The sequence below is a fragment of the Melospiza melodia genome, chromosome 21, assembly GCF_035770615.1.
Source record: "Melospiza melodia melodia isolate bMelMel2 chromosome 21, bMelMel2.pri, whole genome shotgun sequence".
Taxonomy (NCBI): domain Eukaryota; kingdom Metazoa; phylum Chordata; class Aves; order Passeriformes; family Passerellidae; genus Melospiza; species Melospiza melodia.
In genome coordinates, this window is record NC_086214.1 from 12,007,959 (window position 1) to 12,032,767 (window position 24,809).

General features: G+C 42.5%; 2 protein-coding genes across 5 annotated transcripts; one reads left to right on the top strand and one right to left on the bottom strand.

Moving 5' to 3' along the window:
- Nucleotides 1-138: 138 nt before the first annotated feature.
- RPS6KB1 (ribosomal protein S6 kinase B1) lies at nucleotides 139-15,241 on the top strand. 3 transcript variants are annotated; one of them, XM_063173965.1, is made up of 15 exons: nucleotides 139-255; nucleotides 3,348-3,397; nucleotides 4,026-4,146; nucleotides 4,865-4,933; nucleotides 5,340-5,487; nucleotides 6,099-6,156; nucleotides 6,462-6,562; nucleotides 7,418-7,508; nucleotides 7,710-7,800; nucleotides 8,101-8,208; nucleotides 8,505-8,567; nucleotides 9,299-9,376; nucleotides 10,694-10,801; nucleotides 11,334-11,446; nucleotides 11,966-15,241. In XM_063173965.1, exons 1-15 carry the CDS (start codon nucleotides 184-186, stop codon nucleotides 12,201-12,203), a joined length of 1,509 nt encoding a protein of 502 aa, XP_063030035.1. In that variant the 5' UTR covers nucleotides 139-183; the 3' UTR covers nucleotides 12,204-15,241. The 3 variants fall into 3 exon arrangements, with proteins under 3 accessions (XP_063030035.1, XP_063030036.1, XP_063030038.1); XM_063173966.1 differs by lacking the exons at nucleotides 10,694-10,801; nucleotides 11,334-11,446; nucleotides 11,966-15,241 and adding an exon at nucleotides 10,510-10,645; XM_063173968.1 differs by lacking the exons at nucleotides 8,505-8,567; nucleotides 9,299-9,376; nucleotides 10,694-10,801; nucleotides 11,334-11,446; nucleotides 11,966-15,241 and having other exon boundaries at nucleotides 7,710-7,804; nucleotides 8,101-8,175.
- On the bottom strand, nucleotides 10,393-24,761 carry RNFT1 (ring finger protein, transmembrane 1). Of its 2 annotated transcripts, none has more exons than XM_063173969.1 (9): nucleotides 24,704-24,761; nucleotides 22,731-23,113; nucleotides 22,314-22,390; nucleotides 21,620-21,720; nucleotides 20,859-21,012; nucleotides 19,295-19,453; nucleotides 18,470-18,535; nucleotides 17,944-18,045; nucleotides 10,393-10,655 (listed from the first exon to the last, which is right to left on the bottom strand). In XM_063173969.1, the coding sequence occupies exons 1-9, from the start codon at nucleotides 24,706-24,708 to the stop codon at nucleotides 10,512-10,514; spliced, it is 1,191 nt and encodes a 396-aa protein (XP_063030039.1). In that variant the 5' UTR covers nucleotides 24,709-24,761; the 3' UTR covers nucleotides 10,393-10,511. The 2 variants fall into 2 exon arrangements, with proteins under 2 accessions (XP_063030039.1, XP_063030040.1); XM_063173970.1 differs by lacking the exon at nucleotides 10,393-10,655 and adding an exon at nucleotides 16,150-17,769.
- Nucleotides 24,762-24,809: the final 48 nt, after the last annotated feature.

Consider the following 24,809-nt stretch of genomic DNA (forward strand, 5'->3'; position numbering starts at 1 on the left):
CGCAGGCTCGGCGGGGCCGGGACGCGCGCTGCGCGTGCGCGGCGGGCGCGGGCGGGGCGGGGGCGCAGGCGCGCTGCGGCCGCGCAGCCGGTGATGGCGGCCGCGGCGGCGCTGCGGGGCGCGGGCCCATGAGGCGGCGCAGGCCCCGGGCACCCGGCGGAGCCAGCGAGGGGCGGCGGCGCCATGGCGGGAGTGTTCGACATCGACCTGGACCAGCCCGAGGAGGCGGGCTCGGACGAGGAGCTGGAGGAGGGGGTGAGAGCGGCAGGCGGGCCGGGGAGGGAGCGGGGGAGGCCGCGGGGCCTGAGGGAGGGAGGGCGCGGGAGGCGCCGCGGGGCCGGGCGGGGGCCGCGCTGGGGCGGCGGCGGGAGCGCGGAGAGGCCGCGGCTGGGGCCGGGCAGAGCCCGAACCGCCCCGGGACGGGCGCGGCCGGAGCGCGCCGGGGCCGCGGGCAGTGGCGGAGCTCTCCCCGCCCGGAGTGCGGCGTCGGGAGCGCGGCACAAGCGCCGCTGCGGGGTTTCTTTAATTATTTCTGTACTGTCACATGTCCGAACGTCAGTGCGGGAATGCCGATCTTTCTGGAGCCGGGGAAAGTCGCTGCTCTCGCGCCAAAATTAAAAGGCGAGGTTTGAAAGGCTGCGCTAGGCGGGTCAGCGCTGCGCGCATCCCGGGCTCTGAGCGGCGCACCTGACACAAATTGCACTTTGCGGCTCGTGATGCTCATCTGGGCCCTGTCAAAGCCTCAGGGGATTCTATTGCATCATCTCTGTTTATGTTTTTCTAGGTCTTGTGTGGTTTTTTAATGTTGTGTTGTATATTAACCCTTTGCTGGTGCTCAAACTGCCAGTGCGGGTTTTTTCTGCTCTTTAAGTACTAATGACATTCTTGGAGTCCTTGAGATCATGGAACTATTTGGATTGGAATGGACTTTAAAATCGTTTGAGGCCATGGGCAGGGACACCTTCCCCTCTCCCAGGTGGTTCCAGGCTCTGTCCTTGGACACTTCCAGGGATGAAGCACCCACAGCTCCTCTGGGCACCCTGTGCCAGGGTCTCCCCACCCTCCCAGGGCAGAATTTCCCCCAGTATTTAATCTAAACCTCCTGCTCTTGTGAAAAGTCCCTTCCATGTTTGCTGTAGATTCCCTCCAGGTACTTCCCTTGGGGAGATAAGCAGATATTCTGTTACACTCACTCCATGGAACCTGCAGGGACTTTGTTTTGACAGCTGAAGGCTTGAAATCTTCTCAGCCTGCAGGAGAAGCTCTGTCTGTCACCTCAATAATCAATAAAACACTTGGCTTTGGAAAACGTTTCTTGCATCACCCTGTTAGTGCTGCCAAGAACAGGTTCTGATCGAGGTGCCCAGAAAGTTGAGTTTGTTCTCTGGTGTGTTCCTGTAATTCAGTCTGGGGGAACAATGGAACCATTGTGGGTTTTAGAACCTTGCCATCTCTCTGGACTTTGGCAGCCCTGATTGGTCTCAGGTGCCTTCTGGCAAACAGATAAAGAGGGTGAGAATGGGCTTGGGATGAAAACGCCCTAAAAGAAGGAAATGGAAGGGCAGGGAAGGAACCTCAGGAATGTGTGAGGGGACAGCATTGCAGTGAGTCACCTGCACAGGGTGTGTGTCCTGCTGGGAGCAGAGAGGATGCAGCCAGAGCAGGGCACATCAAGGGGCACACTCAGGTCTGTGCTGTCAAATTTCTGCTGTTTCCCAAAACCTCTGAGGCCAGGAGGAGCCCAGGGAGCTCAGCTGTGGGTTTGAGTAGGCACAGCCATCCTGGAAAATCTAAAGTGTTGTTTAAAAGGAGTTCCCTCAAAAGCCATGTGGTTGTTTGCACTAATTATTATGGTGAAAAAAGCCTCAGCCTTAATTTGTTTGTAATAAAGGAAACAATGTGTGGAGTGAAGGGCTGGTGGCTTCCCAGAGCCTTTCTTGGTGTTGTGAAGTGAGAAGGAGCCCTGAAAAAATACCAGCATGGTATCTGGAGTGACTTTTGGTTAAATTAATACTGAGAATGGAACCCAAAGTTCACAGAGCCAGAGCAGCACAGCAAACTCTGCCAGAGGCATTGGGTAACAGCAGGAGTTGCTCTGGGAACTGAGGGGTGTTTATTCTCTGGGTTGAATTTTTAAAAATTCATTTGTTGGCATCTAAGAGTGGGGTCAAGGGCAGCTCTAGTGGCTTTTGTGGTGAAACATGTCAATAAGCTGGATTTCTCTAATAAATGTCAACAGGAGGACATGAGCTGGAAACAAACCTGATCTTTTGGACTCCTTAATTGCCTGTGGTGTTCATAGGTGGATCCAAGAGTTAAATTCCCCTTTAGATCACCCAAAATAAACCAGCCTCTGTAAACTTTAACGTTGAAATGGTCTGGAAGCTGTTGAAAGTTTTGAGTTTTCTTTGGTTAGTGTTTGCACTTGGATAATATTTTAAAATGCACTCCTTGGCTTGGGCTGGTTTTTGCAGACCTCAGTGGTTTTCTTTTTCTTCTCCTTCTCTGAATTTCACAAGTCACTCAGGATATTTCTGCTCAGTCTGTAGGTCCCAGGCTGTTCCCCACGAACTCCCAGTTGTTATTTTGTGTCCATACTTGCAGAAATCAGAATGTGACAGTGCAGTCTGCAGCTCACCAGAAGCTGCCCCTGACATTCTATTTGCATTCATCCCAGCTGTCTGCTGCCTTTGCACTTTTGCCATGCAGAGCCACAGTCAGAGGGAAGGGATCAGGTTCAAAATTCTTTGAGGGAAATATCTCTGTAGAATTAAATCTCACTGCTTAATGGTGGCTGGTTCTGGGGCTGAAACTTCTTCAGTATGGATTATTGGTCAGAAAATGTGTTTCACATCAGAGTAAAGCTGAATTCTTTCATCACCATTGGGATTTCACTTACCAATGTAAAATAATAAAACTTTCTCAGTAGATTTTTAGTGCAGAGGAGTCGCAGTTCATCTCTTCACAAAATCTTTATTATTGATCTGATTTGCATAGTGCTGCAACAGGACTCAAAAGTTTCTTTCTAAGAGGAATTTTAAAGAAAATTGCAGTACCTTAAGGTTTTTCAAGTTCACTTGGGGCTGTGAAATTGTGCCTCTGATATTTGAGTGATTGAGTAACAATGCAGCCAGGTAAGGCAGGGCTTCCCTGTGTCACTGTTTGTACTGCAAATCTGGCACAGAGTTTAGTACATTTTTTATCTTCTGCTGATAATTTTTTATTCCTGACCTATTTAATTATATATTTTGTCTTTTCAAACTTAAAAAGTTGTAAACCACATCAGTGCATTTTTTTAATGCTTTCCTTTTTCTAATTTATCTTTCTTCTACTTTTCTCATCCCCAGGGTCAATTAAGTGAGAGCATGGACCATGGAGGAGTTGGCCAATATGACCTGTAAGTTGCTGCTAGAAAATATTCTGTACCATTCATGCCCACCACAAATAACTTCTCATTTTGTTACATCGTTAAGCTAAATAGAAAATTTTATCATTCTGGTTCCATTTTGAGGCGTTTTTAGATGTTTTGCTCTTTCCTCACATTAAAATTTGTCAATTGTATCTTGAAATAAAACAATAATAATAAAAATAATTCTGCTGAAAGCTGCTGTTTGTCTTTTGATCCTTGTTTCTCCTAACAAATCTCTTGCCTTTGAATAATATTTGGATGTAACGATATAATATGGATATAACGATATAATATGGATATAATGATATAATATGGATATAGTGATATAAAGAAATACCTGAGGCAGTTTGAGGTTTTCATCCTCTAAACTTAATTCTGGTGTAATGCAGATGTATTGTGCATTAAATTGAAGGGGTTTGAAGGAAATCTTGCTCCTATAAATCCCCAAAATCTGCAGGCAGCCCTCTCAGTGCAGGATGCACTTTGCACACAATAAACAATAATTCCTGCAGATCTCTGTCACTGTTACTCAGACTCTTCCCAGGGAGTCAGTGCTTTCATTTGCTCACTCCTCAGTCCCAGACAGGCTCACAGCCTCTTTTCTGCTTTTCTGCAGAGGGATGGAGCATTGTGAGAAGTTTGAGATTTCAGAGACCAGCGTGAACAGAGGCCCTGAGAAGATCCGGCCCGAGTGCTTCGAGCTGCTGCGCGTGCTGGGCAAGGGCGGCTACGGCAAGGTCAGAGCCCTGAGCCCTGGGCCTGCCCCCCTCAGTGCCCCCTTGCTTTGCTCTCCTTCCCCCTCTCTGAAAAATCCATTCTGCCAGAGGTGGGATGGGGCAGAACCATCCCAGCTGCCAGGGTGGGCACTGAGGTCCCTGGCAGGGCTGGAGCAGCAGGGCGTGTCCCAGAGTCTTCTGCATCAGCCTCTGCCTTGTGCCTCCTGGTTTGGGGGTGCTCTCCCCTCTCTTTGCCCCGTGACTCATTATTTGGGAGTGATCTCCTCTCTCTCTGCCTCTTGCCTTGCAGCTTGTGGGTGATCTCCTCTCTCTTTTTCTCTTGTCTCATTGTTTGTGGGTGATCTCCTATCTCTCTGCCTCTTGCCTCATATTTTGTGGGTAATCTCTCTCTCTGCCTCTTGCCTTGTAGTTTTGGCTGATCTCCTCTCTCTCTGCCTCTTGCCTCATTGTTTGGGGATGATCTCCTCTCTCTCTTCCTCTTGTCTTGTAGTTTGTGGGTGATCTCCTTTCTCTCTGCCTTTTGCCTCATTGTTTTGGGTGATCTCCTCTCTCCTTTTCTCTTGCCTCCTGGTTTGTGGCTGATCTCCCCTCTCTCTTGCCTCGTACTTTGTGGGTGATCTCCTCTCTCTCTCTCTCTTGCACAACTTTGCTTTTTAGCTTGTGGCAGTTCATGCAGCTGAAATAAGTGATTGATTGCCTTTGTGTTGCTGTTGTTCAGGTGTTTCAAGTACGAAAAGTAACCGGAGCAAACACCGGGAAAATATTTGCCATGAAGGTTCTTAAAAAGGTAACCTGAATTTCACTACTTTCTCAATCTAAAAAAACATAAATATATCCCTCCATTTTAGGATTATCTAATTATTTAATATACCTAAGGATAAGTTCTAGGATATATACAGTTTTTACTCAGATATAGTTGGAATTAAAATTAAACTTTGAATTTTTCTGTCAGGGTAGTTCTCAGCAGCTCATTTAAACAGGTCCTTTCCAAGCTAAATTTTTGTGTGATTCTATGAAATAAAGACAAACTTCTGTAAGAAACCTCTTACGCAGACACTGTGGTGAAATGTAATTTTTTAATGCTGTTGCTAACTCCTGTGTGGTGTTGTAATTTAATAAGCTCAGAACTGAACTCAGTATAAAAGTCTGCCTTGTTTACCATGTTCTGTGCTCACCTATCCCTGCTTTTACAGGCAATGATTGTAAGGAATGCCAAGGATACAGCTCACACAAAAGCAGAGAGGAATATACTGGAGGAAGTGAAGCATCCCTTCATTGTAGACTTAATTTATGCCTTTCAGACTGGTGGAAAACTCTACCTCATCCTTGAGTATCTCAGTGGTCAGTATATGACATTCTTTTTTCTCTTTCTTGGGGTCTTGCACAATCAAAAATTTGGGGTTCTTACCCTACAAGTAAAAGGCCAATTAATGATGGTTTGATGTCTTAAACTGAAACAGGTTTGTATTAAAAATGCATAGAAGAACATGAATAAACTTTGTAATTCCATACAATAAAGAGGAATGAAACATAAAACAATTGTTTTTCGTGACAGTACAAGAGAGAAGGGGTTTTAAAACTTTTCCTTCCACTAGATTTGTCATTTTTGTGTGTTCTGTGCAATCCTGAGGGTTTAGTCCTTGCAGGTTCTTTGTGACAGAAGAAAGTGTTACCCTTATTTCATGGTTAGGGAAACAGACACAGAAGCAATTTTTTCCAAGCTGTAACTACAAAAAACAGGGACAGAAATGCTCTTGGTTTTAAATGCTGATTTCTTCAGGCTGCTGGAATCCTGAGGGTGACAGAACAGTGGCTCAGTTGTTTTTTTGTGAGACAGCCTGTGGTACAGCAGGCAAAAATACCTGTTGCTTATAGTTTTCCTAGAAAATAGACTTTGGACTGACTTAAAATGATACTTTTAATTGAGTACAATCTATTTTTTCTGATGACAGGAGGAGAACTATTTATGCAGTTAGAGAGAGAAGGGATATTTATGGAAGACACAGCCTGGTAAGTGAAGCTATTTTTGTAAATTAATAGTTTGGGTTTTTTTCCAAGTGCTTAAACTATATTTAACTACTCATTCATTTTAGAGGGTAGTGAAAGAGCAGTTCAGAGGGTTTGGGGAGGGTGTCCATGTGCTGCCCTCACCAGTTTGTGCTGGTGGAACTCCAGTCCTACAACAGAGGAGATTGCACTGCCTCAGTGAGGCTCTGTCCATAGGGCAATGGTCAATGTTTGGGGTTGAAAACTGTGAAAGATTTGCTTAAGATGCTCTGCATGATTGAATCTGTCTGATTTTTGTTCCTTTTCAGCTTTTACTTGGCAGAAATCTCCATGGCCCTGGGGCACTTGCATCAGAAAGGAATCATCTACCGGGACCTGAAGCCAGAGAATATCATGCTCAATCACCAAGGTACAGCTCTGGGCATGAACCAGGCTGCCAGAAAACAATTCTCCCAAGGGTCACACACCTCAGTTTGAGGTGAATCTCCTTAGAACAGAGGCAGAGTTGTAGCACTCCTGGGATAAGTGAAGAACTGCCAGAGCTGATTGCCCTCAAACACAAATCCTTGCTTTAATGGGCCACAGCAAGCTCAAGTTCATGTTTTGAGTGGTTGATTTGCCATTTCTGCACCTCTGGATTTTTTTTTCTTGTGCTGGATCATTGTGAAGTAGAAGCTGTGACATTTTAGTCAGTGGGGATGACTGATGGTAGGAAAGGCACTTTGGGCAGGATGTCAGGTCATCAGTGGCTGCAATGACTGAGCCAGCAGCTGGCATTCACTGACAGCAGTTTCAGTTCCTGGTTGCACTGCCCCAGTGACTGTGCCACTGATTAGTCTGGCACTCTGTGTCACCCAGAATTCTCATGTTTTCCTAAACAACATATTTACTTAGTCTGAGTCTTTGTACTGAATTATTCAGGGCACTTTACAGTTTGGTGAAGATGGTTCTGTGAATTTTGAAGCAGGCAGTAAAATTCAGTAACCTACTTTTTTAGCTAAATGATGCTCTACAGTCTTTAAGTTTAAATACATTTGTCTGTATTTGAATAAGTTCTGGGAGTTTGTCAAGTGGCAGCACTTGGTTTTCTCTGTAAGTGTGATTACCTTGTTCTGTTTTATGGCTGCATTGCTTTGTCAGACCATATGTGGAAGTAATTCAAAGTAATTACATATCCATGTTAAAAATTCCTAATTTTTCTCAATGTTATTTCTACAAATGGCAGAATTCTGACAAGTCTTAAATCTGATTTATTTAATTTCAGGTCATGTAAAACTGACTGACTTCGGGTTATGTAAAGAATCCATTCACGATGGAACAGTCACACACACATTCTGTGGAACAATTGAATACATGTGAGCTGCACCATGAAATACAAAATATTGCTCTGCTCTGGGGGTAATGCCTGTGGTTTGCCTTTTTTAACTGGTGATTCATATGTTCAGTCACTTTGGACAACTTGACTTGATAAATGAGGTTTTATTTAAAAACTAGCAGTCACAATTAATATGAATCTCATTAAAACACTTCCATATTTTTGATTTTTCTGCTTATAGGGCCCCTGAAATCTTGATGAGGAGTGGGCATAACCGTGCTGTGGACTGGTGGAGTTTGGGGGCATTAATGTATGACATGCTGACTGGAGCAGTAGGTGCACAGTTATAATTGCATGGTTTTCCCTTTGTAGCTTTTCTGCTTCCCTGTACCTAACTCAGCTGCATGTATTATATATACTATATATTCCATATATTATATATATACACACTGCAAGTAAGATAGAACCAAAATCCAGCTCTCAGGTTTGACTACTGACATGAGCTGCTTTTATCCAGCCTTTTTGCAGTAATTTTACCTGCTTTATAAATGACTGAAGTGAGTTCTGTGTACACAAATTAAAGATCTGAACAAGTCCTCTGTTTTTCCTCCTTTTTCAATGGTGCTTTCCAGCCTCCTTTCACTGGGGAGAACAGAAAGAAAACAATTGACAAGATTCTCAAGTGTAAACTCAACTTGCCTCCCTACCTCACACAAGAAGCCAGAGATCTGCTTAAAAAGGTAAAATTTTAATGATTGTTACTACTCCACATGTATGTAGAAAAGAGAAATGTAATGATACCACTGTGGCTGTTCAGTTCCAGCTTGATTTGTTACTGATTAAATCACTTTTTTGCTGAGTGGTGCAGGAAGTGATTTCCCTTGAAAATAGAACTGTTTTCAAGTGAGTGCAGATTTTCCTGATGGTTCTGTATTCATTCTGCACAGTACTCACTGAAGTGATGATTCATGGCACAACTAGTCTGGTTATAACAGCATAACTAATTCTGCTTTTTTGGCTGTTATTTCTCATCAAGCTGCTAAAAAGAAATGCTGCCTCACGTCTAGGAGCTGGTCCTGGAGATGCTGGAGAAGTTCAGGTAACTGGAACTTAACTTGAGACTTCTTAAATGATCTCACTGAAAATAAAACAGCTTTGAAGGCACCTCAGGGAAGGAGAATGTCTGTCTTGAAGGGTAATGAGCAGAAAGGCAGCCACATGTGACAGACAACTCAGCAAAACCTGAACTCTTTAAAGCTTAACAAAAGCAGCTGTCTGGCTATTTGATCATTTCAGATTTAGAAAATAACTTCTATTCTTTAGCTGTGTCTTGCAGTAGATCTTTTCTAGCAGTTGCACAATGCTAATTGTGCAGCCTGGAAGGGTGAGGATGCTCAGCAGTCACATGAAAACCTTGCCAGCCCTGTATTAGTGCAGCTCCCTGAAGGGAAAAGTGGCATTCCAGCCTGACTTTGTTTTTGTGGTGATACTGACAAGTGTTAGAGAGTCCTCCATATTTCAGAGCTGTGCTGATTTGTCATTAATGCAGTGTTTTGTCATGGTTTAATTATGGAGCTGGAAAATGCAGAGGTGTTTTACACGTACACTGCCTTTTTCTGACACTTCCAAGGAAATGGGGACGTGTGTCTGACTTGGAGGTGTGATCTCAGTTCTCAGCTCTTGCAGCTTCTCCAAGGTCGTGCTGCAGATGTTCCACACCAGACCAAATGTGATTTTGGGAGGAAACACCCCAAGCAGGGTCTGGCTGGATGTTGCTGGTGGAGCTGTGTGCCCTGGGGCAGTGCTGACTGTGCTCTGTCCCCCCTGCAGGCTCACGCCTTCTTCAGACACATCAACTGGGACGAGCTGCTGGCACGCAAGGTGGAACCTCCTTTTAAACCCTTATTGGTATGTACTGGGAATACTGGGAGAGAGATGTGCCCTGTGTGCCTGTGGCAAAGCTCTTAGTAAAACTGAGAAAGGTTCACTTCACCAACTGGAGTGCCCTGATCCCTGGTACTGGAGTTCTGTCACTCACGGGACAGATCCACCCCCAGTTAAAGCTGGCAGATCTGATCTGGCACCTGATCTGCTTCAGTCTGAATTCCTCCTGCTTCTGACCCATAGGTTAAACAGACCTGCAGGTGCAGTTCACTCTGAGATCAGCTTCTAAACCCTCTACAGTAAGTCAGCACTTAGTTTCAGCTAGATAGAGTTGCTAAGCAAAAGTAATTGAAATCACCTAATTAAGCATTTTCTGTGTTTGCTTATTAATCTTTACAATGCATCTTGTGCATTATGAGCAGTTGTTAGAGTTTACCTCAAACCAGTGAAGTGATGAAGAAGTTTTTATTATCCCATCCTATATTTGGATGTTTTTTCCCTCTGGGTACAATCAGCCCCAGCAGCTGTGGGTGTTGGCACCTCCATAATTCCCAGCTACTAAAATTCTCACCTAAAACTGGCTTAAGCATCACTAATGTCAAACATTCTAGAGCATGGGGGACTCCAGACCCCTTTCCCCTCAAAAAGACTCAAGATTAAAATTTCCAAATATTTATCTGAAGGTGGTCTTGGGTTTTTCTGTTAGTAGCAGTTTTATGGAAGTTTCTTATATAAACCAGATGGTTTTTCAGTTTGTGCTTCCATGGTTGCATGAAGGCCTGCACAAATAAATACCTGCTGCCTTTCCAGTGACAGATGGGAATAAAGAAGGGATTTTGGAATTACTGCTGTTCTTTGAGCAAATGAAACCATATTCCTCATAATCACTTATTCCAGAGCTATCCTCTATCCCTCAGACTATAAACACTTCTGTATCTGCAAAAATGGGACAAAACTATCTGGAGAGGCCTCCAAAAACTAAATAGTTGCAACTGTTCTATACTGGTTGTGACAAGGGCTAAACTTGCAAGAAACTGGCATTGTATTTCTAAAAGTTTTTGTTGTAATTTTAGATTTTTTTTTTTAAGGCATCTTTTTAATTCGTGTTCCTTTTTGATCCATAATTTTTGCCCCTCCCCCTTGCCTTTATTTCTCAGTGTCAGTGCCCATAGTGACCTCCCATGGCAGCGACAGGATTCCGACACCACTCCAGGGTTTTCCTCCAGCAGAGCTCTGCCAAAACCCATGGAATGAACTCCATCCAGAGGCTGCACTGCTCACCGCTGAGCCATTTGGTTGATATCTGTAATATAAACCCTTAATCATTTTGTTTTTGCAAAGCAATCTGAAGAGGATGTGAGCCAGTTTGATTCAAAGTTTACACGTCAGACACCTGTTGATAGCCCAGATGACTCAACTCTCAGTGAAAGTGCCAACCAGGTCTTTCTGGTGAGTGAGCAGGGACTGGAGAGGGGTTTGCTGCTGGGAATGGGGGCATTTCACCTAAATCCATTCTATTGACTCCTAACACCTTGAAGCAAACTCTCGTAACTGAACCCAAATCCTGTAACAGGTTTGAAATGTTTGAAGGCTTTGAAAATACTTTGGTTATTGCTGACATTGTCTTTATCCAGCAGCCAGCAAACAGAGCTGCCCCTGTGGCATGTCAGCATTCTGATTGAGAGCTGCACTGTGAACCCTGCCCATGCAGAGACAACAATGGCCAGTGCAGAGAGCAAAGTTCATTAAATTGAGTGTGCAAAATTCATTAAATTGAATCTGTGATCTGAGGAGAAATAGCTGGGGTGTAGCAACTCCCTGAAGTGCCACTGTTTGCTTCAAGGAGTGAGTGAGGGTTCATCTGTCTACATTGACTCTTCTTTTTATAATTTTCCTGTAATAATCAGATTTTCATAAATGCACGAGTGATCCTGAATGCCTGCTTGCCTGTGAGCTGCAGTGCCTTTTTCCTGTTTTGCAGGGTTTTACGTATGTGGCTCCATCTGTACTTGAAAGTGTAAAAGAGAAATTTTCTTTTGAACCAAAAATTCGATCACCTCGCAGATTCATAGGTAGCCCTAGGACACCTGTCAGGTACTTTATCTTCTTTTTCTTTTTTTTTTTTTTTTTTTTTTTAATACAGTTTTTGACAAGTTGTTGAAGCAGAAATACAGAATTTTTGTAGAAATACAAAATACAGCCTTGCTTATGAGTAAGCCCAGCACTTCCATTAGAAGTGATTCTGTTTTATAAACCACAGTATCAAAGACAAGTCTGGGGTGTTGGGCAGCACATGAAGTTCTAATTTGTTGCTTTTCAGTGCTGATAGAGCCTCAGTGGTGACTTTGATACAGCTAAAACTGTTCCAGAACATCCTAAGCACTAAAGAACTGTATTAGTACAGAAAAACCCTTCTGCTGTCACATCAAAATGAGAGAATTTTACAGGAGGCTGTGACAGAAACCAGACTTGGAAATTCCTCAAACTCCTGGAATTGAAAGGAAGAATTAGAATTGCTTCTCCATAGGAATTTGAGTGCAGTTCCCTGCAGAGCAGGGGAACCCCTTGGTGCTGTGTCTGTGTCTCTGATTTTCTGTATTTGTTGTTTTAAAGCCCTGTCAAGTTCTCCCCTGGGGAGTTCTGGGGACGAGGTGCTTCTGCCGGCGCATCCACCACCCAGGCACCTGTGGAATACCCCATGGAGAGCAGTGGAATCGAACAGATGGATGTGACAGTCTGTGGAGAGGCTTCAGCACCACTCCCAATCCGCCAGCCAAACTCTGGGCCCTACAAGAAACAGGCTTTCCCCATGATCTCCAAGCGGCCGGAGCACCTGCGCATGAACCTATGACAGCACCACCCTGGGAGCCTCAAGGTGCACACCACAAGGACAGGAGCCCCCTGGAGCTGAAATTTGAGGGCTTGTTTGGTTTACTTTTAAAAAGTGACAGTATCAAAGAATTGGTCATTGCACAGAGAGACTTGGAAAGCAAAGAAAAAACGGATTTTTTTTTTTTCCTGTCAATCAATGGTGCATAAAAAAAAACAAACAAACTTTAGCAAATGGTATTGCAGAACTCTAGGCACATCATCTTACTGATTCCAGTGACATCTTCTCACCTTATCAAGGATCTTTCAGCTTGAGAGCTCGAAACTGACAGTATTAAGGGGCAGGATGTTGCTTCAGAATCACTGGTGTAGTCTGAATGTGTCAGGAGGGTTGGCCCTTTCACTAGGCAGGGTTTGGAATGCCTGCAGGCCTGCAGCTGAGGGCTAATTAGCATGCAAGCCTCGTTAAGCGGTTTCCTACAATGGGGTGGAATCAAAGAGGAAAGCTAAACTTAATTGGTGTTCACATTCAAAACATAATGAGTTTTTTATATATATATATATATATATAAATATATATTTTTCAAATAGATTTTTTGATTCAGCTCATTATGGAAAGTATCCCAAAATGAAAAAGGCAAACTTAATTGGTTGCTGTGAAGAAAAGTTGAAGGCTCTAGTTCTGATTCTCCTCCTCATGAACCAACCAATCAATAAATGAATCACTCACTGACCGCCTGGCAGTGTGGGGTGGGAGAGAACTGTTTCCCTGCTTCCCCAGCTGAAATCCCTGTTTGTTCCTGCACAGACAAATGGATTGAATCAAACAGCAGTGCTGCTATGTTCTAGGCTTAACTGGAAGCCATGGGCTCACCCACGTCCTGCTTATTTCATGCCTGTCCTCAGCAGACATTTCACTGGGAAACATCACTTTGGTGCAGCTGGGCACAGCTTGGCAGCTCAGATTCTTACCCACAGAGATCAACAGTGAGCAGAACACAAGGTCAGAAACCTCTAGGAAGTACCACAGGAAACACAGACAAATCCTCCAGAGAATAAGGAAATCAAATATTTTTGTAACCAGTGGGTAAGAATTTGAGGATTTTTAAAATTATTATTAATGAAATTTTGCTTATGGTAGTTTCCTGCCATTATACATTTCTAAATTTATCAACATTTTTTTCTATGCTGGGGCAATAAATTTGCTGATTGTATGAGAAAAGAAAAGTGTTCAATGGCCTTTCAGTGAATGTCTTCCACAGTGGGTCAGAACTTTAGCAAAAACTTTAATTTAGCAAACATGTTCTTAAGGACACTATTTATGTTTTTAAAATTGTCACGATCTGTACAACTGACTTACAGGTACAAAGAATAAAATAAAGGTAAAACTTTACCTTACTTTAAATACTTCCTGCCTTAAAGAGAAAGCATTTCCATGAACATAGCTGGTGAAAGGGTTAATATCTGCAGAGCTTTACCCTAGGTTAGAGTGTGGATGGTGTGTGTGTGTGTGGAGATGATCATGCAGCTGCATACAAGTCCTGTCACTTTTTGCCTGCCACACGTTGCATTATCTTTTAGTCAAACTGTGCAAAGTCTACTTCTGGTGTTTCACAACTGTAGGGATTTTTTTATTCTAGATTCTGCTTACTCTGTGGATACTGAATCTTTTTGAGCCATAGGATCCAAGCCATAAAACTCTCTGTAAGCATTGAATCCAAGCCCAGTGCTCTTTGCTGAAATTGGCAGAAGGATTCAGAGATACCTTGATGCTATCAAAGAACCAACACATAAAAATGGTTATGATTGAGAAAAAATTAGGGGTTATTTTTTGTTTTTACTTCCTGATAAGCCTTTTGTTGAAAAAAATATTTTTTTTAATAGTTTTAGCAGAAAAATCAAGTTACCTTACAGTGACATACTGGAGGATTGCCATTGTTCATTGGTGACGTGGCCGTGGGTGATTTGGTGGAACCAAAATCCAGGAGTGTTTGCACTGGGCCTGTGTGCAAACACAGCACCTGGACTTTGCTGACATTCACTGAGGATAAAGGAACTTGGTTTAAAAACAACAAAAAAATAGAACTTTTTAGAGGCAGATCTCTCTTGGTCCTAGTTACAGCTAACAGTTGCTTTTTGCTTCTGGACAGAAGTGTCCAGTGGAATTGGTTTAATGGCTGGCAAGAATGGCAAGAGTTGTTTGTCTGAGTTCACTGATCAGTCACAAACCCAACCCATTGGTTCTCCAAGGAAATTCCATGTACTGGCAATGTTTCAGCCCCTGGATTGTAAAATGAATTCCCTACCATGACTGTGAAACTTTGGGAGTGTGACTCAGACAGCAAGCACACACTATGCAATATGGTTTATCCTGTATTTATTTGTAAAAATATCAGACATAGATCCTCTATATATATATATAATAGTGTCAAAATTACTAGTTGTGAACTGAGGGGAGTGGAGTTCTAGCTCCTGTCTGGCTATTTCAGATAAGTGCAGAATGCATTGAATATTGGAGAGCTTAACAAGTGCTTTCTTTTGTTCATTTAAAAATGTCTTAAATTTTTCATTAGAGTATAGAATCTTATTTTTTTTATTTTGTACAAGCTGCGCTTTTTTAATTATAATCACTGAAAAATTCACTATAATTTGATTTTATAGGATTTTTGTAGCATTACAAAAATATAGTAAAACTGAGGTTAATACCTGTTGTGGCTAACCATATAAAAGTATTAAATCTTAAACTTGAACAAAAGTCATATTTTTTTTTACTAGATGTTAAATAGGGAAATATTTTGTTCTGCAGGTCATTACCAGAAAAGGTTTCTAGGTCAGCTGTGTTACCAGCAGTTTTTCTTTTTCCCATTTGATGCAGAAACTCTTCTGGTAGAAGATATTCAGAATTCCATCATTTTTCTCTGTGGGAGTGATGCCATTCGTGTACTAAATTGTAATTTTGGGAATGCTGGAATAATTCCTACCAAGACTGTCTTAATTGTGCCATCTGACATTTGAATGTCATCCTGGTATTAGCTCATAATAAAAGATAAAAATCAACGACTCAATTGTTCTTTTGGATATCCCTTTTTTCTTGCTGTGCTGTTTCAAAGCTGAACTGCTGGAGAACATTTCATATTTGAGTCCACTCTGAGTGGACAGCTGAAGTTGATTTTGGGTCTGTTCTCTTTTCAGTATTAAGTCCCAATCTGTGTTAATCAAAAAGTGCATCAAACATTGAGGCTGCTGTGGTTTTAGGGCAGGTGTTTGGGGTTTGGTTGGTTTATTTAAATTCTCTCTCTGCAGCAGGCTTGTTGCTGTTTCATTTTCCCAGTTCAGTTTATCCAAAGGAGAAATCCTTAAGAACAAAGCAAATTACTTGAATATTTTTCCTGCAAATCCTTGTGCACAGGATTTATGAACTTTTATGAACTTCTCCAGTTGCTCTTTTCTAGGCTAAATCCATCTGGAGCTGTCTGCAGGAACACCTTGAGCTGCCTTAGCAGAAACAAAGGTAATCCCTGTCCTGGTTTCCATCTCTCACACTTTACTGCAGCTAAATATCCTCAAGAGCTAAAGAAGGTGGATGTGAATAGCAACTAAATGCAAATTTAAACATATGTTAATCCAAGTGACCTATTTGTTTTTATTTTAGGAAGGAGGTAGGCCCTGAGTGTAACAGGAAATGTAAATCATTGTCTTTGCTGACAGCTCGATGGGAAATGCAGCAGGAATTCCCTCAGAAATGAAGACCCAAGAGAGATTCCTTCTGCTGCTTTCCCCTGGGTTCTTGGGCTCTTAAAGAGTGGCTGTTGGTTGTCATTTGTCACCTTGTGTGTCCCTGCAGAGCCAGAGCTGCTGGCCTGGATCAGGAGGGGCTCCTGGATCACATAGGATGCAATTCTGCATGTCAGGTACTCACTTTAAACATGACTTGTTTGTTTGATTGATGAAGTGTAAATCCAAACCAGTTGAACAACATCTCTTTTTATTCTTGCTTTTTTAATAAAACATTTTGTTAATATTATTTGGTTTGGATAGAAACACCAACAGAAAGAGAGAAAGAAGAGAAATTGTTCCCTGATTCCTCTTTTTGACCTATCTCCACACTTAGTGCAGTTGTTCCTACAATGCTGTAGACAAAGACCAAAGGATCAGGGTTGATTTTAAGCACCAACACTTTGTTGTGCTCCATAAAATAATCTTGGTGAGCTTTACAGGCCAGATGTAATGATATTTCTTAGTTTGAATGTTCCATCTCATTAGATTTTTATTCTGGATTCTGCCCTTGGAGCTGTGCCTTTGGGGTATTCAAGTGAGTGTTTCACTTTCTAATTGTTTTCCCTGAATTTACAAGTTCCCTAAATGTCTTCAGGCAAGAGAAGCTGCAGTTAATGGTAACTAAATGTAACTTTCCTGTGACAATCATTTGAGTTATGTTTTCAGTCTGATCTGAACAGCAAAGTGAAAAAAGCAAATCAGGGAAGAAAGTGAGGTTACACAGAAGTTAGTGCTAGAAATAACATTAAAAATCATGAATAAATTGTAACACTTGAAGGGTTTTTGTTTTCTTCAACCAGAAAAATATACCTGGCAGTGAGCAGTTGTGCTTACATGAGTTAATACCAAAACAATAAGGAATCTGCTTCCTTTATTCAACATGCACCAAACAAATAGATTCAAATGCATTTATTCTCTCTGATTTTTATGCAAACTACAAATTGCAAATAGAGTATAAAATAGATTCTCCCCTGTAAGAAAATCTGGCTCCTATTATGACAAAAATATAGTATTAAAGATTTCTTTTAAAAATACCAGCTTTATAAAATGCTAAGTAAAAACCTAACATCAGTGGTTGGTTTAAAGCCAAAAGATGAAGCCAAGGATCCATTAGAAGCCTACAAGAACCTAAAGGGGAAATACCTTACTCTTGTGCTTATCTACAGGTGCAGTGAGAAATAGTTGCTGTTCCAGGTGCATTAAAAATCTCATTTCTCTCATTTACTGGGCAGCATGAAAGATCTTTAATGCCAGGAGTGACAAGCAGCTCTAATTCTCACTGCAGTCCAGAGGATAAAATTTGCTCATAATCTTAATAAAATCAGCAGGTTGACCTTTTGGCTTGAGTTGTGTTAGAAGGATAAATAGAGTTTAGTACAGTCTGGAACCCTACTGAACCTCTAAAAGAAAATGTTGAATTAAGAAATGCAGCACATTTCAAGGATTTGTCTGTTTCCTATGAGAATCACAAGAGAAGCAATGCTGGCTTTTTCTGCATTCATTCTGAAAAGTTTTCTCTACTTAGAAAAGGTCAAGTTGCCATTTTCTGCAGGGTTTTAAATACATGGTATGTGGAATTTGGAAACTTTCCTTGTGCCACCTACAGTTTAATGTGCAGTAAACTGAAAAACCTTAGTGTGAACAAACAAACTGGAACCCAAGTTGTTTGACAAGCTTTAGAAAATCTGGAGATGCATAGATGTGGCTCCATCCTTCCACTTGTTAACATGGTCTGAAATAACAGTTCTGCAGAGTGGACAGGTTTTTTCTCTATTAAACCATAAAGAGATGCATTCTTCACAAAATATGTGCTGGAATGAAAAGAATGACAACTTAGAGCTTCTAAGCTCTTCCATTTGTATTATTTGTACAGTCTGATTTTTAAAAATATTCATTGAACATACACTCATCTGATTGTATGTTGTCTTGTGTAACATTATTTTAAAATATTCTTTAATTTAAAAAAAAGAGATTATGTGTATTACCTGACAGATCAGCAGAATAGGCTTCTGAAATTCAGCTTGGCAAATGGAACAAATATCATCAGATTCAGAGCACTGTCTCTTGCTGGCTGGCACCCCATAGTGCTGCAAAACAAAGGATTTGCAGCAAATATTAATTTTGAGGGAGATGAAAAAGCCACTCCCAAATACCAGGACAGAAAGGAATTTGGAAGAAAGGTTGCTATAGGGAAACTTAAATCCTTTATCTAAAGGAACATAGCTAATTTTTAAAGTAGAAGCAGGACAAAAAGGATTATTTCACATCCTTTTTTCTGAAGGGATGTGCAGATTTTTTTGTGGGTGATTTTTGTTGTTGTTCAGGTGACACCACTGTCATTCAGTCAAGGAACTGAGACTGTGAAATGGGAAAATGAGTATACAGGGGTTCATTTAAAAATGCATTTGTTTATTGCTAAAACAATACAAAGGAATGGGAATGGGGAATTTCCAGAGGGATTTTCATGTGAACTGGGGTCATGGTTTTGTCATAAGAGAACTCAGTACTCACTGGGCGTGTAAAAAATATCCGTAAGACCTGCCTGAAGTTCTTCCATTGTCCAAAAAAGCTCAAAAGCTGAAATGGGAAAGAAAACTTGAGTTATGCTTAATATTTTTTCACTGTGAACCAAAAAGCTCCCAAACTTTTGATTCCAGCACTGGAAGTCTCACTGCTGGTTGGATGTTGGAATCACAAGAGCACAGCAATAGTTCAGCCTGACCCTGCTTCAAATGTCTGAAATGTAACCAAATGAAGAATTTAGGCTGAAGGTTTTCCTAATAGGGGCCTGGTTTTTAAGAGTGTTGAGGTTCTGAAATGAAGCACTGGAGTGCAATGGATCAGCATTATTGTCCTATCTGCAATGGTCCTCAGTCCTGGAATTAAGGTACCAGAGCATGAGGAAGTGTTGGTCATTCTTAAAGCCAAACTGGTGACATTTGGGACACATGAGCTCTTGGAGAAGCAGAGAGTCAGCAGGAAGATGTTAACTTGTTTAGCATCACACAGGATGCTCCAGCAGAGAAAATTTAGTTTCCTGGAAAATGGTGACTCTTTTAGCTGTAATTTTATCTTTATTTTTGCAAGTTGTGTGTCTGATGTGAGCACACCCATGGTAGCTGTGTCCTTTGCTTTGCAATCCCAACCCACTGCTACATAAAGATGAAATTCAGCCAGTTCTGCAAGGCTGCAGCAGTGAAACTGAGGCGAGTTCAGTGAGCTCCGAGGGGAACATTCAGAAATGTGTTGTGTCTGTAACCCTGCACTGATCATTCCTGCAGAAACCCACTGGAGAATTCCATATAAAACCTGAGAGGAGCACAAAGCTTTGCATACCTTGAGGATGAGGTAGAGGAGGCCCAGCAGGATGCCAAGGGTCCATCCCAGGGCAGTGTCCAGCCCCCCATGGGCCATGAGGTAACGGCACCACACTGGGATGGGGACAAACATACGGTAATACTGGCAGAGCTCTTCTAACAGCATGTACCAGTAGCCCTGAGCAAGACATGCAAAGGAACAGCTCAAGATTTAAAACTCAAAAATGTGCAAAATACACAGAAAAGATGCATTGTTATTCTTTGGAGTAGCTTCTTAATTAAACAAATGTGAAGCACAGAAAAAAAAAGATCAGAGGATAAGTCTCTCAACTGTCCATGTAACAGTAGCAGAATTGATTGCTGGACTGCAGAAAATCAAATTATAGTCTGAATTGGGATGGCTTGGTAAATGCCTACCTACTTAACAAGGCTGTCAGACTTGATTTCATAAGCATTAAAAAAAGTAAAGTTACATGAAAAAGGAGAATAACACAAATTTGGTCACAGGATCAGCTTGTCGTGAGCCAGAGTTGTGTCCTGCCCTCAGGGTTTCAAAGTGACAACAAAGCTCATTACACATACACTGTGTGTGCACATGTATAATAAATATTTAGCTTAAATTTAAAAGGAATAAACTAAGGTTTTCTTAAAATTATATTTGTAACTCTTTCTATAATGTAAACTGGATAATGCCACAATTTCCTACTATTAACCAGATTTTCTCTAGTTCAACCATTTTTGTTGTAATAGAATTTTCAGTAAATTTTTTTCATGTTACATCACTGTAGAAAAAAAAAATAGAGATCTTGATTATAAATCAGTATTTAGAGAAGGCAGCTGTACCTCAGAAGAACTTGTTCTGGTACATTATAAGAGATAAAAACGTCCCAAAACACCCTGTTCAAATGCTACCACATCAAACTGTACTTGCTAATTTATTTTTTCTGAACCAGCACTAGTAATTGCAATTTTAAGATAAATGTAATTGGTTTTGCCTGCCTCACCTCGGGAAGCAGATAAAAATAAATACACCACCAGTGAGTGTAAGCTTCTGAGAAAATTATTAAACCTCACTGATTTGAGAAATTAAGCTATGCATCAAATTCCTTGATCTGACACAAATATTCCTTAAGTTTATTAACAACAAAGAAAATTCAGGATTATTTCTGAAGAGTCAGAAAAAAACCAGCTGTATGCATGTGCAGATCTTAAAACCTTGACAGTTCTTGTTGAGCATGTGCAAAATTTGCTGTGCTCCAGCTGCTCCAGGCCAACTGCCTGTGTACACATTCCTACAGAGCAGAAAATAAAAGGTTTGCTTCAACCCCCAACTTGGAGCCAGAAATAAACCCATTTATCCCATGATATAATACAAGCAATTGTTTCTGGTCTGACTGAAAACCTTTTTTAGCACCAAGCAGAGAAGAACATGAAATCCACAGGGTTTTCTTGCCCACGGTGTAGTGGTGGATTATATACAGACATTTAATTAAAGGTTTTTCTCTGGGTAGAATTTAATAATTAGTTACTTTTACCATAAGAGAATTTTCACAAGGAATCAAAACTACAGCTTGTTTCCTTACCTTGGATTTAAAGGACATGATAAAAGAAGGCACCAGGAGAATAAAGCACTTCAAGCCCATGAAGAGGAATTTCAGAATAAAGTCTGTGACTCCCACAATCCAAAGCACCTCCCAAAAGTTCATAAAATCCACAGTGGGGCTTAAGAAGATTAAGCTACAAAAAGAAGTATCAGAAGTTACTGGAGCACCCTATTTAGAGGAAACTGTAACCTGAGATTATCACAGCAGGTTTAATTAAAAAAGGAAACCTGGTTTACACCAAGGGGGAACATTTGCTAAGAAAATGAACTGCTGGTTTTAAATGGATCACTGAGGATCTCTGACAAGTTTTCCATCCTGGAACCTTCTTTGCTGGATCTTCATCAGAGCCCCATCCTCCAGAGCTCAGTTTGCTGTCTCAGGTTGGCATTTAGCCTTTGGTTTCCAGCCAAGGCTGCAGCTACAGAATGGTCAAGGGGGAAAAATCAATTGGAGTCATGAACTGCACAGGATGCCACATTTGGTATTCCCAAGGGTCAGAGCTGGCAGTCAGAGCCAGGAATGTTCTCTGTGGTACAGTCATGCCATTAAATCAAGCATGGAGCCTAGGAAATTCCAGCATACTGTGTGTAAGGACAGCACCTGTTAAATTTGGCAGAAGGGGAGGAATGGAGATTAAAGTGAAAGACAAACCAATGGCACAGTTAAAGAAAAACAGCAGACAAGTGTCCCCAGTTCACGTCTGGGTAATTGATGGTGGGGTAGAGGTGTTTTGCACTTACCTGTGGTACAGGGCCTGAGAGTGGAAGGTGTAATACAAGAGGAGAGATGATCCACTCAGGTAGAGCAGCAACCACGTGCACTGCAGCTTGGAGCACCGTTCCTGCAAGGGATTGCACAGACACACTGCAGTCCTTGCCTCAGAACAGGGCTGGAATCCATCCCTAACACCAGGTTACCAGGGGACTTTATCCTGGATAAACATCCTAGATAAATCCTAGATATTTATCCTAGATAAAATAAATAGATAGAGACCCCAATGGAAAGGTAAAGCAGTAATTTTAGTATTTTCACCCTACCAATTTCTAGGTGTACCAAGGATTTTTCTAAAGACAACCAAACCCATCCCACTCTGAAGAAACAGGTTTCCCTTTGGGAGTGAACACAGAGCTGAAGGTTTAAACTGTCAACTCCTATTTCATCCCACAAATAGAGTTAAGAAGGTAATCCATAACTTACATAAAAATGATTTCAATAGTCAAATCAGAGGGGAAAAAAACACCCCCTTGACTTTTGCAAACGTTGTTATCTGAGCTGTTCCCATGTACAGAAGCATTAAGACTTTACTTCTATCTTGATAGCTAATGTTATTAAGTAAATAAAACATCATGTCTATTCACATTTCTTTCAAAAATGGATTAACTTGTCAAAGGCTTGCTTAACTTAAAATATTTTGTTGCATAGGGTGATACTTACTCTGAGAAAAACCTGATTTACTATGCTTTTGTTTGCATATGCATAAGTTGTTAGCAGCCCAATTCCAAGAGAAATGCCTGTTAGGAAAATAGGATCAGTTATAAACATGAAAAGGAAAAAAAAAATCACTGAACTGGGTTAAAAAGCAGCCACTTCTAATATGTCTTTGTAATTAGAATTAATAGCTCAGACTCTCAAGCTAGGATAATTAAGCACATTGTACATATGCCAGCAAAGGAAACAGAAGCCACTGAAATGCAGTTTAGTAAATCTCTCTTTCTGATGAATAAAGCAAATAAAAATAAAGCTAAAAATAAATCGAATTACATTTCAGGCAGGGTTATTAGTGCATGGAGCGGGGGGGGGGAGAAGGGGAGGAGGGTCTGCTCCCTCCGAGCCGCTTCGGTTCTACTCTACCAGTGCTGTGCTGCAGGAGCAGTTTGACGCTGAGGATGAGGAGGTAGGGCAGGCTCCGGTGCAGCCACTGCAGGAGGCAGCGCAGCTCGGCCAGGGAGCTCCCGCCCTGCTCCTCGGGCTCCGCATCCTCGGGCCCCGCTGCCTCCCCGTGGCCGCGGCTCTGGGAGCCCGCCCGGGAGCCCCGGGAGCTCGGCGTGTCCCGGGGTTCCGCCGCGCTGGAGCCCAGCTGGATGCGCACATCCCCGGGGCAGGAGGAGCCCTCTGCAGCCAGCCTGGCCGAGCAGGGGCAGGAGCAGGAGGAGTCATCGCCGCCCTGGATGCTGTGGAGATGGGCACAGTCGGGGTGCATGGCTGCTCCTGGCGTTCCTTCTGATTTGTGTCTCCTGGAGCGGGATATAAACAGTTTAAAGAAAGAGATAAATCGTTCAGGAAAATAAAATCCAATAGGTTGTGCAAGATTCTCTGAGATCCTGCCTCAGTTTGTCACACCCCCTCTCCTGTGTTTTCCCAAACTAAAATGATTTCCTTCCCTCCCTGTGCAGATCTTCCCAGCTGCCTCAGGAACAGCTAAAAGTGCAAATCAGAACCGGACAGGAGACCGGCACTGGATTGTATGGGAGAGATCTTGGAAGTGCTGCATAATTTCACAAAAATAGCAACAGCAGTGGGCCAGAAAAGGAGCAAACACTGATGGGAAGGAAGCAGGGAGTGCATTTCCATGCATCCATTAATTGGTGAGCGCTGTACAGACAAGTCCAGTCAAAAGCCAGTGCATGCTCAAAACTGAGGGCCATTATGAGATTAATGAGATTATCCTGTCTGGGGAAGGGAGCAGAACCAGGTTAGGCCATTTTCTAAAGCATTTAAAAGAGTGAAAAATGAAATGCAGCCAAATGAGGGCTGATTTGTCTTTCCTTTGGCATTTTTTGGTTGTCTTTTGGGTGCTTTTTCACTTCTCCGTGAGTCTTTATTCGGATCAAATAGGGTTAAATCAACTTCTCTGGACTGGTGTGACATCAGAGTAATGATTTTGGAGAATGCCTCGAAGCTGAATTTGACACAATACTTGTCACTATGGAGTAATATTGAAACACTGAGAATTTTGATATAATCCATTTCCTACTGTTCAAACTCTTACGGATTCCTCTTTGAAAATATTTATTTCACAGCTAGGTTCACTGGGGATACAGAAACAAAGTTCTGGATGCATTTGCACAAACCTCAAATTCTTTAGCCTTTAAAAAGAAGGTAACATTAAAGAGTAGAACCACTTTAACACATGAATATGAGAACTTACTAATATTTACAAGTGCTGCTCCTCCTACTACTATTTTTGTTTTGTTGGCCAAAGATGACATCATACCTCAAAACAACCTAAATTTTCGTTCTGTATTTTTTTGCACACAAAACCGATGAAGTGGAGATGGTAATGACTAATGAACAGTGTTGCAGTGTTACTGAGACGTTTTTACAGGAAGGAATAAAAAAAGATTAATTCATTTGCCCCGTTGGTGTTTTGGGTCCGGGTTCTGCAAGAAATGACACCTCGGTGCTCAAAAAGCCAGAGCTGGAGGATCGCACCGCCCCTGGCACAAACTTTCAAATCACCGAGTTATTAAATGGGATTTCAGAGAAGACTCCCGCACGCACCCAGGTCTTGTTCTCCGTCCCAAATATTAACTAAAATAAGGCTCTTGAGAAAGGCCCCTTGGCGCATTCCCCGTCTCCCGGGGCCGCCGCTCCCCCCGCTCTCCGGGATCTGCCCCGCACCTCGCCGGGACCCCCGGGAGGGTTCGAACCGCCCGGAGCTCCTCAGGACGGCCCATCCCGGGAACCCTCGGTGGGTTTGTATCCCCGGGATCCCCGCACAGAGAAGGGAAGGAAAGGGTGACCCCGGAGCCGCGTCCCCCTCCCTGCCCCGCGCCGTGAGGGGACGCGGCGGGCGCCCCTTCCCGCCCTTCCCCTCATGGTACCTCATGGGGCGCCCAGCGCCTCCCGCCCGCCGCCCGCCGCCATCGCCGGGGCCGAGGGGGTGGGAGAGGGCGCGGCGGGGGGAGGAAGAGGAGGAGCCGTGAGGGG